The following is a 21,218-nucleotide window of genomic DNA, read 5'->3' as shown; positions in this document are numbered from 1 at the left end:
CCAAAAAGCTTAGGCAAAATAATGTTTTCATTTTTGACTCATAGCATTAAGACAGAAAAGGTTTTATGGCTTCCAAGTCTTGGTAAAGTTCAACATCTGATACACTGACTCTTGACAACTGAAATTACATTTATAAACCAGAGCTACTTTACATAAGGATATACAGATAGAAGCAGAAATCTTAACTCGGGGAATTCCATGAAATCTGTAACTTATGCTAACCCTGGATGTGTGACAGCATCTAACATGATGGCCATCAGAGTACATGTTGGTATCTGTTTGGAAAAATGTCAGATGGTCTCTAATAGGACCATAATATAGTAATCCCACTCCTAGGTATACACCAAAGATAAATGAATTCATAAGTACAAAGTGTGCACAATCATAAGATACTATGCAGCAATAAAAAATTTAAACCATTGTCATATACAATGCTATTAATGAATCTCATATACAATGATGAGCAAAAGACAAAAACATACAGTGTAATTCCATTTTTATTATGTTCAAGAAAAAGCAAACTAACATATGATAATAAATCAGAATATTAGTTATCTTTGGTTGGAGCAATGACTAGGAAGGGTCTCAGATCTCTGGGTTGCTGGAAATACATCTTGACCTAACTAGAAATATGGCAGTAAAAAAAAAAAAAAAAAAGGAAATTTAGAGGAGATGTTTAAGTCTCAAACTGACAAGCAGAACACAGGAGGAGAATTAGGACTTTCTAGGAAGACTCACAAATTCAGTTCTAAACATGTTGGTCAAAATTCACTGAGCTGTACACTATCTATGAGCTTTATTATATGTATTGATAAAAAAAGTATAGAAAGAAAATTAGGATAGGATCAAATTTTTCCTGGAATAAGTCAAATCTGTGGTGTGTCTGGCCCTTTGGCTGGGCAGTCAAGGCACAAGTGTCTGGTACTAACTCACTCAAGTCCATTGACGGGAATTGTGTGGCAGGGTCCCCAGGTACCACTTTGAATATTCACTCTAGAGAGCAAATCAACACAGCATAGTTCCTTTTGATCTTATTGCTTATTGTGATCATAATGCAGGTGGGGAACTCAATTTTCTAGGCAAAGCCTTTTCCGATAAGATATTCAATAACTGCATGTTCACGGCTAAGCCCTAAGTGATACGTAAAGTCTACAAATGCTGCAAGAGTCAAGAGGTTGGAGAAAACCCTGGGAGCTGGCTGCCCAGGCAGTTTCCTAAAGGACATGGGAATTAAGCTAGGTTCTGGAGCTGTAGGAACAGATGTAGGGGTTGCAAAATGTGGTCCATGCAACCATTTTATTATTAGTTCACTTTGCACAATCTTTTCAGAGGCAACACAACTAGGAAGTTTTGTGGACAGCCAATACCCTATGTCATCTATTTTGAATTTATACCTGTTTCCCTAGACATCTGAATTAATTACCTCCAAATATAGGACTGTCCCTCCCACAGGGAGCAGCATAAACAGAAGACCATGAGGGTTTGACTGAGAGATTAGGTTATAAAAGGAGTCTGAGTCCAAACTGCAGAGGGCTATAAATGCCACACTGAACACATTCTATAAGCTATAGGAGATGACAGCATGACATTTTTTTTTCCCCGCAACTCAGGAGTGTTGGACCAATTGTGCAAATAGCATTAATAACAATATATGCTGTAAGCAGCTTCTGGTTCTTTGAGAGTGAAGTCAAGCATCTGGACCTTTGGAAGTGGATTCCTGGACTTTTGCAATCTGAATTTTGGATTCTGCAGAAATAGCTTCTGTTTAGATGAACTCAAGGAGAATAACTTTAAATACATTAAAAATGTGTAAGACCCATATATCTTGGGGGACTGTTAAAAAACTAGAAAATATAGGTGTCAGCTGGCGGCGCGGCTCACTTGGCTAATTCTCTGCCTGCAGCGCCGGCACCCTGGGTTCTAGTCCCGGTTGGGGTGCCGGATTCTGTCCCGGCTGCTCCTCTTCCAGTCCAGCTCTCTACTGTGGCTCAGAAAGGCAGTTGAGGATGGCCCAAGTGCTTGGGCCCTGCACCTTCATGGGAGACCAGGAGAAGCAACTGGCTCCTGGCTTTGGATCGGCGCAGCACACCAGCAGTGTTGGCCATTTGGGGGGTGAACCAACGGAAGGAAGACCTTTCTCTCTCTCTCTCTCACTAACTCTGCCTGTCAAAAAAGAAAATATAGGTGTCAATTAGAAAAAAATATATTAATGTTGCTTAATATAGCAATAAAATTGAAGCCAGTGCAGCCATTTGGCATAGTGGTAAAGATGCTGCTTGGGATGCCTACATCCTATACAAGAGTGCCTGGGTTTGAGTCTTGCCTCCACTTCCAGCTCCCTGCTAACATGTATCCTGGGAGGCAGCAGGTGATGGGTCAAGTACTTGGGTTCCTGCCACCCACGTTAAGAAACCCACATTGAGTTCCTAGCTTTGGCCCAGCCAGGTCCCAGCTGTTGGAGACATTTAGGGAGTGAACCAGCAGACCAAATATCTTTCAAATAAATAATGTTTTTAAAAGCTGAAGCCAGCAGTAATTTGTTCTTCAATATCTGGCTGCTTTGAGGATTAGTTCTCACGCAGTAAGATTGTTATGCTGATACTACTCAAAAAGTACATAAGATAATTCCTTGATTCTATTACTGTCAGTTCTAATATCTCTATTTTATCAGAGGTTTGTCATAGTCAATGATTTATAACTAAGTTGTGCAAGTAGATGTACTGAGAGATCCTGAAACATTTAAAATTGTTAGACTGATGATCAGTAGACGTGAGAAATTGACCTAAGTTCTTTGATTTTTTAAAAAAAAAAAAAGCTTTTGTGCTTTTTTATCTTTGGCTTAAAAAAATCCATGTAACTTTTACTGTTAGTATAAAGTATTACTTTTTCTAGAAGTAAATAAATTCAAATTGTTATTTTTACTGGTTTTGTTTCTTTTTAATTTGGTCTTCAGGTGTCTCTGCTGAGAGAAGCCAAGAGTGAAGACAGCAACGCTTTACTCTGAACTCTGGCTGTTCTGCAGCCAGAGTGCCTGCTTAGACAAACAGAAGGAGGTCAATTTTATATACAATAGCTTAGAAACTGGTAAGACCTGCATATCTTGAAGGAATGTGAAAAGAAATAGAAACCAAAGCTACAGATGTCAATTAGAAACAAAATTGTGTGGGGGCAGGTGTAAGGAGGCCGACTGGGTATAGGTCAGGCAAGACATAAAGAGGAAATGAAACCAAAACACATGAAATAGAAGAAATGTATTACTTACATAACCCAGAGAGGTGAAGGTGCTGATGGGGGTGGGTGTGGGGCGCCATGAGAAGACCAGATATGGTAAGAAGTCGGACCAGCGGGTGAGGAGTAAGAGTGAGAGAGAGGACCCGCACACCTACGCCTGACTGGAGGTCCATGGGCCTTATAGCTTGGGCTTTCCTGCAGGTGTTGTGGATTGGCTATGCAAGGAAGGCTCTTATTTATACAACTGGTGTTGACCTTTAAGTCTCATCATGATCAGCCGCTGTGTGCTGATTTGGAGTCAGTTGGATAAGAAACAAGTAGGCTGTATTTCATCCAGCCACCCAGGGAGACAACATTTGGGAGGTCAGCAGGGATGGGGCACAAATCTTTTTCAAACAACTTAGGTCAGACCTAAAAATCGTGAGTGTATGCTGACACAACCTCTTTGGTAGCAGCTATATTAAGTACACTTATTGAATTATTAAGGGTAGTGTTATAGAAGTAGAAACCCTGTTGCAAAGTTGGACATAGGATAGGTTTTGCCAGATATAGAGAATCCTGATCACCGAGAGAGAGAGAGAAAGAGAGAGAGAGAGAGAGAGAGAGAAAGAGAGAGAGATGTAGACATTTAAATTTGTGTGACTACAAGTATTCCTGCATCTAGATCCTAGCTGGATCTGGTGAGAGGGTTCAGAAGCAGTGATATATCCATAGCAATGATCATTCCCAGCACTGACATCTTAGTTTCCAAACACATTTTTTAAGGAAAGAGAGATCTTCCAAGAAGCAGCTGATTCCAAGGCTGGAGCAGAGAAAACACAAGATAAACCTGGAACACGTGCACAAAGAATCACGGGGGTGCTTTGAAAGGAAAATGAACCTACTTAAAGAGATATACACTGGACAAATCTGTGGTTATTAGAGTATCAAAGTGAATAACAACAGCAGCAACAAATCATAGCCCACAGAATAAATAACCCATAAACCCACAATGATAATCACACAAATGAAATCAATATGAAAGAAAAGGAAGTTCTTCCTTACAGTAGGGAACCACTTAATAAACGCAGAAGGAGTGATGGAATAAGAACATCACCACATGGGGCCAATGCTGTGGCGCAGCGTGTTAAAGCACACATGGGCGCCGGTTCTAGTCCCGGCTGCTCCTCTTCCGATCCCGCTCTCTGCTATGGCCTGGGATAGCAGTAGAAGATGGCTCAAGTCCTTGGGCCCCTGCAGCTACGTGGGAGACCCGGAAGAAGCTCCTGGCTTAGATCAGCACGGCTCCAGCCGTTGCGGCCATCTGGAGAGTGAACCAGAGGATGGAAGACCTTTCTCTGTCTCTAACTCTCTCTCTAACTCTATCTTTCAAATAAATAAAATAAATCTTTAAAAAAATAAATAAAAGAGAAAAAAATTTAAAAAAGAAAGAAAAAAAAACCTCACCACTTGGCAACCATCCTAATAACCCATGTGGGCAAGAATCATCAATAGATACAGAACTAATATATGAAAATTTTAGAAGACACTTACATAGTCTCAGAGTATCTCCCCCAGAAAGTTCTTATTAATATCAAACAGATAAATAATAATTATGGAGAGAAGAAAAACCTTGCACTCAACACCTTCACCAAGTGATCAAGGTTAACAACACCAGCAATGGGACAAGTCAACACCATTTGCACCTGATCTTGGATAATTGAGGTAACCATTACATCGTGTCTGTGATATTCCTTCTAAAAATTCATGGTCTTCAATAAACTTCATGGAAAATATGTGCTATCTTTTCAGCACACTTTTTTCAGACTTTTGAAGTATCCTTATCTACATACATATACGATCATATCATTTTAAAAATTACTTTCTTACTAGATTGTATTCTGACTTGATTTTGCCTCTTGGTTTTGAATAAATTCTGATTTGCTTCATGACTTTTTTAAAGCTTGTTTTCACTATGACTATCAAATTTCTTAGACTGTTTCATTGAATTATATGCACATAGGTTAATAGTCGGGAATTCAGATATGCCCAAAACCATCTTCTCAAATATAGTACTAAATCATGACAAGCATATGTGGTCAGTTATTAGCTTTTTTTTTCTTAAAGATTTATTTATTTTATTTGAAATTCAGCATTACAGAGAGAGAGGAGAGGCAGAGAGAGAGTTGTTATCTTTTAAAAATTTTATTTATATGAAAGGCAGAGCAATAGTGGGAGGGAGAGGGTGAGAGAGGAGAAGCAGAGAACGGGAGAGAGGCGAGTAGACAGGGGAGGGGGAGAGGGAGAGAGAGGAGAGTCAAAGAGACAGAGACAGAGAGTCAGAGAGACAGAGAGAGAGAGCTCTCATCTGTATATTTACTCCCCAAAATGGCTGCAACAGCTAAGGCTGGGCCAGGCTGAAGCCAGGAGTCAGGAGCTCCATCTGGTCTCCCACATTGGTGGCGGAGGCCCAGGCACTTCATCATCTGCTGCCTCCCAAATGCAGTAGGAGGAAGCCAGATCAGAAGCTGAGTAGCCAGGGCTCAAACTGGTGCTCTGATGTAGGAAACCGCCGTCACAAGTGTTGGCTTGACCTGCTGTGCTACAGTGCCGGTCCTAGGTCAATTATCCCTTCTTAAAGCTCTTGTTGTGTATAGTTATTTCCTAAGTGTTCACCGTGCTTTTAAAAAATCAGACCCTGAGGAAGTGTAATTTACCAGGTTGCCCTTTTGCTTCTTTGTTGGTAGGAGAAGGCAGTCTCAGTGCTTCTCTGCAGTCCCTCTATTGAGCTAGGGAAACGTATAGTCTTTCTTTCATGCTATGGCAAGATCTTTTGTCTTTATTTCATCCAAGAAAATGTGGCATATATGCTAATTTAAAAATCTTTTTTATTTCATGTACCAACCTATGAAATGTATTTAACTAACTCCATGCATGCAAATATTTACTTTTAAAGAAAAGTGTAAGAACCTGCACTACTGCATTTGTTCACAAAACTTGAGAAGCTCTTGGAAGAAAAGTCAGAGAAACTGTCATTTTGAAATGTTTTTAAACGCTCGTATTGCCTATAGGATATACCCAATAAAGAATTTTGATACTGATACTGGCTTCATTCAAATTTTTAGGTAGGGGATGATTCCTTTTTTACTACAGTAATAGATTAAAAAAAATACCTCATGCAGGAAAATGAAAGCAGGAGTTTCTGCTAAGTCAACAAGCCGCTCATCTTGAATGTTGGTTGTAGGCAGTATGGCATAAATGGGGTCTTCCTGATCCTTTTTATCTTTCTCCTCCTCTTCTTTTTCTGTGTCTGTGATACTCTCCTCCATTTTCCACAATCCTAAAATAAAGTCATTCCGTTTTTAGTGATTTAGGAATGCCATAAAGGAAAATTAATGGAAAATATGAAGCAAAACTCAACTGGCACAAGCCATTCTACAATGAAACTTTAAGTCCACACAGCCAAGCTATAACTTTCTTGTTATAAAAGTCTGCTTTGTTGTAAAGACGCTCTCTATTGCTGCTCTCAAATCAGTAATTTTAATTTTAAAAAGTGGGCTACTGTTGCATTCACTGGAAAATGGAACAAATACCTAGAAGATGAGCTCTTCTTACAAGGAGAAGAGCACTATTGTATAGGCACTCAGTTGCTGTTTATTGAACCGATAAACAAATAGAACCCTTATCCTGAAAGTATAATGCAAAGTTAATTGCAATTATTTTGGGAAAAATCTAAGCCAATAGCTAGGCTAAGACATGGGCATAGGCAAGGTGAGGCTGGGCAGAAACAGGAAACATGTTGAGGAGCCAAGTCCAGAGAAGGAACAAAGGTGGCAAATCCCGCTCAGCAATGGTTGTGCTAACTGGGGCCAGGCTGATGGGCACGGGATTACAGGCAATAGACTCTTTGCTTTCTGTTAAAGTACAAGGAATAAAAGCATTATAGTAAGAACGCAACTCAGTATCAGCATAGATACTGGTAAGTAGGCAGGAACCTTTGCAGCTATTCTGTCAGGTAAATCATGCTTTGCTTTCTGACATGTCTGTAATTTTTTATCTTGTACATTTTCCTATAGTTTCCCTTATATTGTGATATTGGAATTATTGAAATTTTTATTTCAGGGTAGTTTTTAATCTACAAAATAAAAATTGTGCAGTAGTACAAAGCATCCCTATATACACCAGTTCCCCTATTAACATCTTATATTACTATGATATATTTGTCACAAGAAATAAACCATACTCAGCTTCTCCTATGATTAACATTTCATATTAATATATTTGTTACAATTAATGAATCACACACAGCTTCCCCAATTTTTAAAAAAAAAATATTTATTTATTTAAAAGGCAGAGTTGGGGGTGGGGGGAGAGAGAGAGAGAGAGAGATCTTCCATCTGCTGGTTCACTCCCCAGAGGGCTGCAACAGCCAGGGCTGGGCCAGGCGCTTCATCTGAATTTCCCATGCGGGTGACAGCAGCCCAAGCACTTGGGCCATCCTCTGCTGCCCTCCCAGACACATTTTCAGGGAGCGGGATTGGAAGTGGAGCAGCTAGGGCTCAAACTGGCACCCATATGGGATGCCAGCGCTGCAGGTGGATACTTTACTCATTGTGCCACAACACAGGTTCTAATTGTCCCTATTTTTTAAGCCAAACTCCTTTTATCCCTACTATTGCTCCCAGGTTCTAGTAATTAACATTCTTGGTTCATATTGAGGGTTTTTTAGCTTCTACATTTGAGAGAAAATAGGTAGTGTTTGTGTTTCTGTGTCTGGTTTATTTCACTTAACACTATGTCCTCCAGTTCCACCCATTTTGCTGCAAATGACAGGATTTCATTCTCTTTTAGGGTTGAATAATACTGAATATATACCTTTATTTCTTTATTCATTCATCTGATGATGAACACATTGGTTGGTTTTATATTTTGGCTATTTTGAACAATGCTGCGATAAACATGGTGGAACAAATATTTCTTTGGTCAAATGATTTCATGTCTTTTGGGTATATACTCAGTGGTAAGACTGGCAACTCATACATCAGTTCAGTTTCTAGTTTTTAAAGAAATTTCCATACTGTTTTCCACAGTGGCTGCACAAATTTATATTCACACCAGGAGTGTGTAAGGGTTCCCCTTTCCCCACATCCTCAGCAGCATTTGTTACTTGTCTTTTGGATAATAGCCATTCTCATGGTAATATCTCATGGTGGTTTTCATTTGCATTTCCCTGATGGCTAGTGATAGTGAGCATTTTTCACATATTTGTTGACCATTTTTATTTCTTCTTCTGTGAAATGTCTATTCAGCTTCTTTGCCCTTTTTAAGTTGGGTTGGTTTTTGTTGTTGAGATTTTTGAGTTCCTGCTATACTCTGGATATTAACTGTCAGATAAATAGCTTGCAAATTATTTTCTCCCATGCTGTTGGATGTCTCTTTCACTCTACTGCTCATTTTCTTCACTGAGCAAAACCTTTTGAGTTTGATATAATCCCATTTGTCTTGTTTTGTTTTTGTTGTCTGTGCTTTTGGGGGGGGGGGTCTTATCCAAGAAATCACTGCCTACACGAATATCTTAAATGGTGTTCCCTGTGTTTTCTTCCCACATTTATATTTTCAGGTCTTATATTTGGCTCATTTTCCCCACTCAGTATAATATTGGCAATGGGTTTGTCATATATAGCCTTCATCATTTTGAAATATGTTCCTTCTGTATCTAATTTGCTGAGAATTTTTATCAGGAACAGATGTTTAATGTTATCACATGCTTTCTGTGTATCTATTGAGATAATCATGTTGCTTTTCTTCATTTCCATGATGTGGTTTATGGTGTTCATTGATTTGCAAATGTTGAACCACCCTTGTGTTTCTGGGATAAATCCCACTAGATCATGATGTATTATCTTTCTAATGTAGTATTAGTTTAATAACATTTTGTTGAGAATTCTTGCATCTATATTCATCAGCAATATTGGTCTGTAGTTTTCCTTCTGTTTTGTGTCATTGTTTGGTTTAGTTTCAGAGTGATGCTGGCTTCAGAAAAAGAGTTTGGCAGCATTCCTTCTTTTCCAATATTTTGGAATAGCTTGAAAATTATGGAGCTAGTTCCTCTTTAAATGTTTTGTAAATGGGCTGGCATTGTCATATAGTGGGTTAAGCCACAGCCTACAATGCCACCATCCCAAATGGGGCACTAGTTCAAGTCCCAGCTGCTCTACTTCTGATTCAGCTCCCTGCTAATACACCTGGGAAAGCGGCAGAAGATGACCCAAGTACTTGGGCCCCTGCGCCCATATGGGAAACCCAGATGAAGCTCCTGGCTTTGACTTGGCTCAACTCTGGCTGTTGCAGCCATTTGGGGAGTGAACTAGTGTATGGAAGACCTTTCTCTCTGTTTCTCCCTCTCTGTCTGTAACTCTATCTTTCAAACAAATAAATAAAATCTTTAAAAAATTTTTAGTGGTACTTAATATGTAGCCTAATAGATGGTCTACCTTAGAAAACGTTCCATGTGCTAATGGGAAGAATGCATGCGTATTCTGTAGTTGTTGAGTGAAATGTTCTCTAAGTGTCTGCTAGGTATGTCTATAGTATGGGCCAACTCTGGTGCATCTTTGTTGATTTTTCTGTTTGGATGATCTGTCCGTTGATGATAGTGGAGTGTTGAAGTCCCCCACTACTATTGTATTGGAGCCTATCTTTCCCTTTAGGTTTTTTGTTTTTTGTTTTTGTTTTTTTTTGACAGGCAGAGTGGACAGTGAGAGAAAGAGAGACAGAGAGAAAGGTCTTCCTTTTTGCCGTTGGGTCACCCTCCAATGGCTACTGTGGCCGGCGCGCTGCGGCCGGCGCACCGTGCTGATCCGATGGCAGGACACATGTGCTTCTCCTGGTCTCCCATGGGGTGCAGGGCCCAAGCACTTGGGCCATCCTCCACTGTACTCCCGGGCCATAGCAGAGAGCTGGCCTGGAAGAGGAGCAAACAGGACAGAATCCGGCACCCTGACCGGGACTAAAACCTGGTGTGCTGGCGCCGCTAGGCGGAGGATTAGCCTGTTGAGCCATGGCGCCGGCCCCTTTAGGTCTTTTAACATTTGCTTTATATATTTGGATGATCTTATGTTGGGTGCATATATGTATTAGTGATTATTATATTTTCTTGATGAATTGATTAATTAATACACAGTGTCCTTTTTGTCTTTTTTTATAGTTTTTGTTTTAAAGCCTGTTTTATCTGATAGTATAGTTTGCCCTAGTTTATTTTTTTCATTTGCATCGTATATCTTTTGCCAACCCTTCACTTTCAGTCTGTGTGTATCTTTATCTGTGAAGTGAGTTTCTTGCAGGTAGCATATAGTTAGGTTTTGTGTTTTTATCTATTTGGCTGACCTATATCTTTTGACTGGGGAATTTAATCCATTTACATTCAAGGTTAATACTGATAGAAAAGAACTAGCTCCTGTCATTTTGTTGATGGGTTACTGCTCTGTTAGTGAATTTGGTACTGTCTTGTCATGCTTTTCATGATGGTCACTTCTAAATAGGACTCCCTTTGGGATTTTTTTTTTTTTTACACTAGTCTGAATTCTCTCAGTTTTTGCTTGTCTGGAAAACATTTTATTTGTTTTTCACTTTTTTTTTTTTTTTTAACAGGCAGAGTTAGAGAGAGAGAGAGAGAAAGGTCTTCCTTCTGTTGGTTCACCCCTCAAATGGCTGCTACGGCCAGGCCACAGCAGAGAGCTGGACTGGAAGAGGGGCAACCGGGACAAAAATCTGGCGCCCCAACTGGGACTAGAACCCAGTGTGCCAGCGCCGCAGGCAGAGGATTAGCCTAGTGAGCCATGGCGCCAGCTTGTTTATCACTTCTTCTTTTTAAAGATTTATTTGAAAGACAGAGTTACAGAGAGACAGAGAGAGAGAGAGAGAGGTCTTCCATCCTCTGGTTCACTTCCTAAATGGCTGCAATGGCCAGAGCTGGAACCAGGAGATTCTTCCGGGTCTCCCGTGAGGGTGAAGTGACCCAAGGACTTGGTCTGTCTTCCATTGCTTTCCCAGGTGCATTAGCAGGGAGCAGGATCAGAAGTGGAGTAGCCGGGACTCCAACTGGTGCCCATATGGGATGCCAGCACTGCAGGCAGCAGCTTTACCTGATACGCTACAGCACCAGCCCCTGTTTTTTACTTCTGAAGGATAGCTTTGCTGGATATAATGTTCTTTATTTGAAGATTTTTCTTTTTATAATTTTTATTTATTTGAAAGGCAGAGTTACAGAGAGAGAGGGAGAAACAGGGAGGGAGAGAGAAAGAGGGAAAGAGATTTTTCCATCCATTGATCCATTCCCCCATTTCCCAAATGGCTGCAATGACCCAGGGCTGGGTCAGGCTGAAGCCAGGAGCCTGGAACTCCATCCTGGTGTCTCTCATATGAGTGGCAGGGGCCCAAGGAACTAGGCCATCTTCCACAATTTTTCCAAGTGCATTAGCAGGGAGCTGGATCAGAAATGGAGCAGCTAGGACTCAAACTGGCACACATATGGGATGCCTATATTGCAGGCAGTGGGTTATCCTGCTAAGCCACAATGCCAGCCCCAAAGTTTTTTTTCTTTTAAGACCTTGAATATATTATCTCACTCTCCTTTGACCTCTAAGGTTTCTGCTGAGACATCTACTATTAGTCTAATGAGTTTTCCCTTATGTGTAACTTGTTATTTTATCTCATTGTCTGTAGGATTCCTCTCTCATCTTTCAGTTTTGAGAAATTGTCTATAATATGCCTTGGAGAAGATCATTTTTAATTGAGTATGGCTGGGGTCCTTTGAGCTTCCTGTCTCTGGATGTCCATGTCTCTTTCATAAATTGGGACTCTTTCAGCCATTATTTCATTCAGTTTGTTATAATTTATGATTTTTTCACATTGGTTCCCTTACTAGACTCCTTAGAACAGTTACCAAATCTCATATATCCATGTGGATTCAACACATAATGAATAATTCTCAGAGTACAATGTATGATAAAAATATTTTCCAATGGAACAAGCAAGCTGTACTACCAAAAGCATACGCAGCATAAGGAAAAATAAACAAACTGGATTATATCAAACTAAAAAAAAAAATCTGCAGAGCAAATGAAACGATTAACAAAATGGAAAGGCCACCTATGGAAGGGGAAAAAACTGACAACTATATATCTGATAAGGAGATAATATCCAAGCTACACAAGGCATTCATAAAACTGAATAGCAAAAGAAAGGATCAGAATAGAATTTTTCCTAGGAAGACATATAAATGGCAGTAGGTATATAAAAAGGAGCTCAACATCATTAATCATCAGGGAGATGCAAATCAAAGCCACAATGAGATGCTACCTTGCAACTACTAGGGTGGCTGTTTCTAAAAGAACAAGTGGTGGATATTTGATACAGTGGTGAAGACTCCACTTCTGATGTCTACATGCCATACCAGAGTGCTAGGGTTTAAGTCCTTGCTCAGTTCCTGATTCTAGTTGCCTGTTAATGAAACCCTAGGAAGCAGTGGGTGATAGGTCAAATATTTGGGTCCCTACCACCCATGTGAGAGACTTGGATGGAGTTCTTGGCTCCTAGAGTTAGCCAGGTCCAGTTCCAACCATTTGGGGCATTTGGGGAGTAAACCAATGAATGTGAGATCTCTCTCTCTCTCTTTCTCTCTCTCTCTCTTCTTCCCCCTCCCTTCCTTCCTCCCTTTCTACCCCTCCCTCTCTCCCTCTTTCCCTTTCTCCCTCTCCCTCTCTTTCAAATAAATTAACGTTAAAGAAATATACAGTGGTGAGCAAAAGCAGGCAAGAATCTTATCCTCAGGGAATTCACAGACCGATAGCAAGACAGAAATCATTCAAATAATTGCAGACATATTTTTTCAAGTTACAACTGAAATAGGTGCTATTCAAGCTTGAACTACACATTTCCAGGGGGCACCACCGGCACAGCATGTTCTGCAGGTCCATGAAAGCCTGAGCCAAGACAGGGCTGTGCTGTGCTGTAGCAGTCCAAAGAGGAGATCAGGGGACGTTAACTAAGCTTTGATGCATATGCTTGGGACCCACAGAGATGCAAAAATCTAGTGAAGGGGGAAGGAAGCTAAATGCAAAGTTTTAGTCCCATCATAGAAGAACATTTAACTGCATTGCGATTAATGATTCACGCTTCACCTAGTAGTTTGGATATAAAGCCCGAATAGCAAGCTTCTCAAAGAATCATGGAGCAATCCCATTGCGGGGTCTGCCTTGTTTCCTAAGACACCCTTCTACTTCCTCTTCTTTACAGCACAGCAGAAGTGACTGCTGTTTGGTTTTCAGTCTCGACTCTTAAGGAAATTTTTTTTTTTTTTTGACAGTTACAAGGAGCGTGTGCAAAAAAACAAACACAGTGTCACATGCTACAGAGAATGGGGCCAGAGCCACAAACAATGTGATGACTTTTTGATGATGAAATGGCAATGCTTCAAGAAAGATGTACCAGGAACCCACACTGTCTTTCAATATTACCGGCTGCTGAACAGACACAAGTTTTACTTGGGTTAGCAACAGCAGTAATATAAAGGCTAAAAGATCTGCTTCTGCTTCTGCTTCTCACCGCACCCCACACACAGTCCGAGCATTGTTTTCTAACTTAGCTCTTCTAACTGACCTGGAAACATGTGAGCCCCTCTCTCTAGCAGCCATTGCGCTAGCAGCTTAGCAGCAGAACTGTTTCTACAGCAACTCAGAGCCCAGCCCCTTGGACAAAGGGAGATCTCTAAGCCACTTCTAGATTTTCGTTTGTTTCACTTTCCTGATGTATTCAAAACCCATAAGGGCAGGTATCTGGTATAGTAGTTACAATGCTTCTTGGAACACACAGATCCCATAACAAAGTGCATACATTCAAGTTCCCCCTCTGCTTCCAATTCTAGCTTCCTGTTGGTGTACACTCTGGGAGGCAGTAGGTGATGGCCCAAATACTTGGGTCCCTGCCACCCATCTGGGAGACCAGGAGCAGCCCCTGCCTCTTGGTTTCAGCCTGGACCAGACTTCTGGGGAGTGAACCAGCAGATGGAATATTTCTTTCTCTCTCTCTCTCTCTCTCTCTCCCTGCCTTTCAAATGAATAAGAATAAAATAAATAAACAGGAAAAATATATAAGAAAATTTTAAAAATCCACAGATGTAGACATTTAGTACAGCAGTTAAGATGCCACTTGGGATGCCTCCATTCCAAGTCAGAGGCCTGGGCTTCAGTCTCGGCTCCACGCTTGATTCCAAAGACCCACTATTACAGACACTGGGAAGCAGCAAGCCATGGCCCAAGGGGCTGAATTCTTGACACCCACATGAGACACTGGATTGAATTCCTGGCTCCTGATTTTAAGCTTCACTCTGGCCCAGCCCAGCTGTTGGGAGGAGTTAAGAAGTGAATCAATGGATGATGATGTCTGCTTGTGTCTTTCTCTATCCCTGTGTGTGTGCATCTCTGCCTTTCAAATAAATAAAAGTTAAAAAGAAGTTAAAGAAAAAAAAAAAAAACAGAGTTTTCTGAACAGGCTTACAGAAATTGTGGTGCAGAGTGGTACACCAGGTGCCTCTCAGTCCTGTGTGTTTGTCTCTGTGGTTACATTCTCTTTGGGAGAGAACACCAACACCCTACATTGTAGTCTCACCCTGGGAAGCACAACAGGACACGAGAGGACAGGCGCTGGATAGTGGGCAGCTACTCTGACATGGGGCCTCCCTCAGATCCATTTAATAGACAACAAGAATGAGATCTGATGCAATCAGCTTGGCAGTCCTAAATGCAACGACAGAACTATTGCACTTATTCAGCGTAGGTCTTTTATTCTGTGTACAAGTATGCGATAGGCATTCCTGTATCAAGACACAATTAGGCTTGAAACATTTTTTCAAGATACAGATAACGTGATTTTAAAAAGAGATGGAAAAAACTTTGTCATTCAAAGACTCGATAGCTCAAAACGCTTCTTTCTGTTCCTCAAAAAAAAAAAAAAAAAGAAAAGAAAAGAAAAAAATCCCCTCCAGAAAAGAATCCTGCAAACCCTTCCCACAAACCCTTGCTTTTTAGGGGGCACACACACACAAAAAAAGACTAAACTGCAGTTAAGTAGGTACAGATAAAATCTGCCTTATAATTGAAGTGTTTCAGTAACGATGTGGTCCAGACCACCTTTAATTAAAAACGCATGCACGTACACACAAAAGAAAGCAAAACTGAGACGAAGCTGCAAATGCCTATCTCAGTTTCAGTGCTCACGTGTCCTGTCGGGCAGTGAGCTCTTGCATTGCGTGCCTCTGCAATCACGAGGACACTGTTCGTCGCCTGCCTGCGTGGATCGTGGTCAGCCGAGGGGTCTGTTCCAGGATGAGCGCCTCTCCCTGCTGAGACAGCTCCAGGCCCTCTGCCCCTTTGTTCACCTTCCTCTTGCCTCCCTTACCCCCACTCCCCGGCACCTCAAGCACAGACCCGAGAAAAGTTCTTCACCTTTTCTTAAACTCTTCCTACGCATTTTTTTCTGCCTTCTCAGAAATCTACATAGCCATAAGGAGCTCTGTATTTCTGAGTTGGTGTAACAGATGGATCGTGATGGAGAAGCAGAGCTGTGGATAACAGCCATGAGTTTGTCCCCAACATCCCCCCACCCCCTTTGCCTGTGTCAGCATGCCCTGCCCCCACACTACACACCAACTAACAACGTCTTATAGCCCTTTATGATTCGAAGAAAGATTTCCCTCCTGTTATTTCACTCAATCCCAGCAGCCACGTGCCATAACAATTCTCTCCATTTTGTAGAAGAAGAAATTAAAGGTCAGAGAATATAAATGATGTGCCCAAGATCACACAACAATAAATGGCAGTATTCAGACCATGTCCCCAGCTCCAAATCCCTCTGTTTTCTCCATCATACAATGCAAGACTCTCTCTCTCTCTCTCTCTCTCTCTCTCTCTCTCATCCCCCATATCAGGAAAGCCCTTTCCTCTTGGTTTCCAGTAGCAGAAAGCAGGATCAGGCAAGCTGATGGAGTTGAACTTCTCTCACTGCAACAGAGTAAGGCTGGGACAGAGTAAGGCTGGGACTCCTGTAGCAAAGAGCAGGCCAATACAGTGTAAATCAAAGACTAATTAAACCTGTAGCACAGTCAGTGCTACAGTGAGGTGTAGGACTGAGCTGTGCAAGACAATGGGCTACAGAACTTGTTGCTGTGGTTACAAAGCAAAGGGAAGCCTGCAGCCTACACAGTGTGGTGGGAAACTGATCTGAAATCTGCAATGATGTGCAGTCATTCTACAAGTCTGGTCAGGCTTAGTCAGTGTCAAGGGCGCCTGCAAGCCCCTATCAGTTCCCTTCATAGTTTCCACCTCATGTAGTAGTGAGCAGATACGAAGAGTTCCAAATCCCGTGGGAGGTTTGGAATGCAGGAGTGATCTAAAGCTGAGAGTCTTCCAGAGGTCTATAAAACACAGTCCACGTGTGTAAGTGCAATCTAGAGTCCTCACAACAGCATGCCACTCACACGTACTACAAAAAATGCACACAGTTTTAGAAATGCCACTGTCCCCCTTGCATGGATTCTTAAAACCCCCAGAAAGCACATTACAACGATAGTCTTCTCTGTCTTGTCGAAGGACACAGTTGTCTTGCACACTTGCTCTTTCATGTCCGCCTCGCCTCTTCCCCATACCCTGCATAGTGGGAACTGTGGACTCAGATGGGTCTGTTTTCTTGACAAAGATTCTCACGAAACACAGGCTACCACTGCTTCCCACTGGCAGCAGCCAGGTCCCTCCCTTCTTACCCTTCCTCCTCCTGGTATTTCACTGAAGTCTAGAATTAGTGGTCTTAAATTAGTCTACCAGGGTGACAGAATGGGGTAATGGGAATGACTACAAGTTCATCAGTTTAGGCTTGAATCTCACTGATCCCCTTCCTATCTGACTTGGGCAAGATATGTTCAACCTCCAAGTGGATGTTTTGCAAACTACAACATGATTTAAGACTTGTTGGGGGACTGGTATTTGGCACAGAGGTTAAGATGCCACTTGGGGCAACCCCATCCCAAGATGGAATGCCTGGATTTAGTCCCAGCCCTGCTTCCAAATCCAGCTTCTTCTTAATGCGCACCTTTGGAGGTAGCAGAGAATGGCTCCACTGGTTGGGTCTCTGCTACTCACATGGGAGTGAGGGATGGAGTTCCACATTCCTGGTTTCAACTTGACCCCAGTCCCGCTATTGTGACCATTTGGGCAGTGAACCAGTGGATGGAAGATTTCTCTCTCTGTCTATCTCTGTCTCTCTGTCACTGTCTCTGTCTCTCTCTTTCTGTGTGTGTGTCTGTGTGTGTATGTGTGTGTCTTTCAAATAAAATGAAGAATTTTTTAAAAAAGAGTTATAAAGATTAAACAGGACAATGCAGGTGAAGTCTCAGCCAGAGCCCAGCATGCAACCCTGAATAAATGTTAGTTCCCTCCTACCACTGGCTTGCTCTTTTGTTTTCATATATAATGTGCCATAAATTATTCTGGCAGGGAAAAAACAAACAGATACCAGCCTGGAGCTAGACCAAATACCTCAGTACTGTCTGATCGGGAAAGACGATCAGTGTTCTTTCCAGTCCTAGGGCACTCCTCTAGGCTTTGGTGCAAGAGTCTTGGAAGACCTACTCTTCAAACCCTACTGTAGAGATGTTTTTGGGTTCTAAAGTGGGAGAAAAGGGAGCAATGCAACTTAAGAAAAATGCTTTATGAAATCAGCATATGAGAAAGTTATCAGTACCCCATGTTTATAGCAGCTCAATTCACAACAGCCAAGCTAGGAATCAACCCAGATGCCCATCAACCAATGACTGGCTAAAGAAAATGTGGCAGATATACGTGAGGGAATACTGCTCAGCCATAAAATGAAAGAGAGCCTGTCTTTTGCAACAAAACAGATGCAACTGGAGATCACTTTGCTCAGTGAAATAAGCCAAATCCAAAAAGACAAATATTGTGTTTTCTCTGATTTGTGGTAGCTAATATATAGAGTCCAAGAAACAATCTTAATGTATACAAGTGTAACTGACATCTTGAGGTTTGATTATTATTTATAGCGCATGTCTATATTCCTATGGATCAGTAGTCTCCACTTTTTGCTTGTGGAGCTCTTCGTTTACTGGAGCATTAAGCCTGTGATTATCCAGTAAATTCAAAGTGTATTGCTGCAAAAATGAAAAGAAAGAGGGAAGTATCATTATAGTCTTAGAACCGTATCTATGAAATCTGGTCTCTTTATATGAATTTTAAAAAAGAATCGATGCCAACTGTGACCTGGGAAAAAGCCAGCTGAGAGGATACGTGAAGTAGGCAAAGTTCTCTTTCCCACTTAGAGATTTCACAGCCACCTCGGTCTGTTGCAAAAGTGCTTCCTGTCCTCAGCCTGCCACAGCCTGTGCAGATCCCCACATCATTCTGCCTCTCTCAGAGAAATATCTCTTATGCAATGTATTTCCTTCCTCTAAAGGCAAAGGCTCTTACATTCATTGTAGGGCTAGAAGAATATTTTCCAAACCAGTTTTCCTACATTTACATTGGATGAGGAAATGAAAAATAAAAACAAACCTCTCTCTTATTTGGGAAACAAAGGGATTTTATGAGAGATTGAGTGGATACAGCCCCCTAAGACACCCTGGCTACCCTGGCCAAGACATTGCAAAGAAAATGTTGAAACTGAGATAGCCAAGACGCTCCTGGCACCAGCATCAGCTCGCCTCAGGGGAGCAAGGGGCTAACTTGCCTCCTTCCCTAGCTTGGACTTGGGGAAAGCAGCAAGGTGTCACAGCCACAATCACACTCACTCCTTCATGTGACAAAGCACAGAGGACCATGTAGGCTGGGAGAGCCAAGGGAACCGAGGGAGCTGAGGGAGGGTCCAGAGTGGTGGGGTAGGGGTGAGAGGCAGGTTGCAAGCACTACATCCTAAGAGCCTTTGCAACTGCGATGGAAGGACATTGCTTCAGTAAGCTTTGGGGACCATACAACTGGGAACCAGAGGGGCATGCAGAATTCTGAGAAGATGCCCTCATGGAGACCCAGCTCTGAGACCCAAAGGGATGCACATCTCAAAGGAGACAGGGTGGTCAGACCCTGAGGCAAATCTTTGTACTTAATCATTTTCAAAGTTGTCTTCTCTATACTGGATGATTTGCATTTCCATATAGATTTTAGAAGAAGCTGGTCAATATCTATTTAACAAAACCAGCTTGGAATTGACTGGGATGGTGATGACTCAATACATCCCCAAAGATTTGACATCTTATACTCAATCTAGTTGTCCCTAAATATTGTATCTCTTCTCCAGAAATCTACAAACAACAGATGCTGGCGAGGATGTGGGGAAAAAGGGACACTAACCCACTGTTGGTGGGAATGCAAACTGGCTAAGCCACTATGGAAGTCAGTCTGGAGACTCCTCAGAAACCTGAATATAACCCCACCATTCAACCCAGCCACACGACTCCTTGGAATTTACCCAAAGGAAATTAAATTGGCAAACAAAAAAAGCTGTGTGCACCTTAATGTTTATTGCAGCTCAATTCACAACAGCCAAGACCTGGAATCAACCTAAATGCCCATAAACAGTAGACTGGATAAAGAAATTATGGGATATGTACTCTATAGAATACTATACAGCAGTAAAAAACAATGAAATCCAGTCATTTGCAACAAAATGGAGGAATCTGGAAAACATCAAGCTGAGTGAAATAAGCCAGTCCCAAAGGGACAAATATTATATGTTCTCCCTGATTGGTGACAACTAACCGAGCACCAAAGGGGAAACCTGTTGAAGTGAAATGGACACTATGAGAAACAGTGACTTGATCAGCCCTTGTCCTGACTGTTGATGAACAACTTAATACTTTATCCCTTTCAGTATTTTTTTGTTCTACTTAATACTATTGGTTGAACTCTTTAATTAGAACACAATTATTCTTAGGTGTTTAAATTTAACTGAAAAGTGATCCCTGTTAAATATAAGAGTGGGAATAAGAGAGGAAAGAGATGTACAATTTGGGACATGCTCATTCGGACTTGTCCCAAATGGTAGAGTTGGAAACATGCCAGGGGATTCCAATTCAATCCCATCAAGGTGGCATGTACCAATGCCATCTCACTAGTCCAAGTGATCAATTTCTGTTCACAATTGATCATAATGATAGGATTAAGAGTCAAAAGGATCACATAAACAAGACTAGTGTCTGCTAATACTAACTGATAGAATTAAAAAAGAGAGAACGATCCAACATGGGAAGCGGGATACACAGCAGACTCATAGAATGGTAGATGTCCTAAACAGCACTCTGGCCTCAGAATCAGCCCTTAAGGCATTCAGATCTGGCTGAAGAGCCCATGAGAGTATTTTAGGCCTGGAAAGCCAAGACACTCTGACAAAACAAAACAAAACAAAACAAAACCACCTAAATGAAAGATCTCTGCGAGTGAGATCCCAGTAGAAAGAACGGGCCATCAAAGAAGGAAGTACCTTTCTCTGAAAGGAGGAGAGTGAAATAAGCCAGTCCCACTTTGACTATGACCATGTCTAAATAAGATCAGAGTTGGCGAACTCAAGAGGCTTCCATAGCCTTGGCAACTCATGATAAGAGCCTCAGGTGATCACTGATGCCATAAACAAGAGTGTCAGTTGTTTAGTCAACAACAGGAGTCACTGTGCACTGACTCCTCATGTAGGATCTCTGTCCTTAATGTGTTCTACAATGTGAATTAATGTTATAACTAGTACTCAAACAGTGCTTTACGCTTCTGTGTGGGTGCAAACTGTTGAAATCTTTACTTAATATATACTAAACTGATCTTCTGTATATAAAGAGAATTGAAAATGAATCTTGATGTGAATGGAAGGGGAGAGGGAGCAGGAGATGGGAGGGTTGCGGGTGGGAGGGAAGTTATGGGATGGGGGGAAGCCGCTGTAATCCAAAAGCTGTACTTTGGAAA

General features: G+C 41.6%; 1 protein-coding gene across 1 annotated transcript in view; it reads right to left on the bottom strand.

Annotated features, from left to right (window-relative positions):
- CCDC146 (coiled-coil domain containing 146) overlaps window positions 1–21,218 on the bottom strand; it is a 205,739-nt gene that overhangs the window by 169,493 nt on the left and 15,028 nt on the right. Inside the window, exon 2 of the mRNA XM_002712021.6 lies at window positions 6,384–6,550. Coding sequence (XP_002712067.3) covers window positions 6,384–6,539 — 156 coding nt within the window. The 5' untranslated portion in view covers window positions 6,540–6,550. The remainder of the gene's footprint in view (window positions 1–6,383; window positions 6,551–21,218) is intronic.

The sequence above is a fragment of the Oryctolagus cuniculus genome, chromosome 3 (assembly GCF_051225735.1).
Source record: "Oryctolagus cuniculus isolate XC-2025 breed Fujian yellow rabbit chromosome 3, ASM5122573v1, whole genome shotgun sequence".
NCBI classification, from domain to species: Eukaryota; Metazoa; Chordata; class Mammalia; order Lagomorpha; family Leporidae; genus Oryctolagus; species Oryctolagus cuniculus.
Note: the sequence above shows the minus strand (reverse complement) of the source record. Positions and strands in the feature narration are given on the sequence as shown.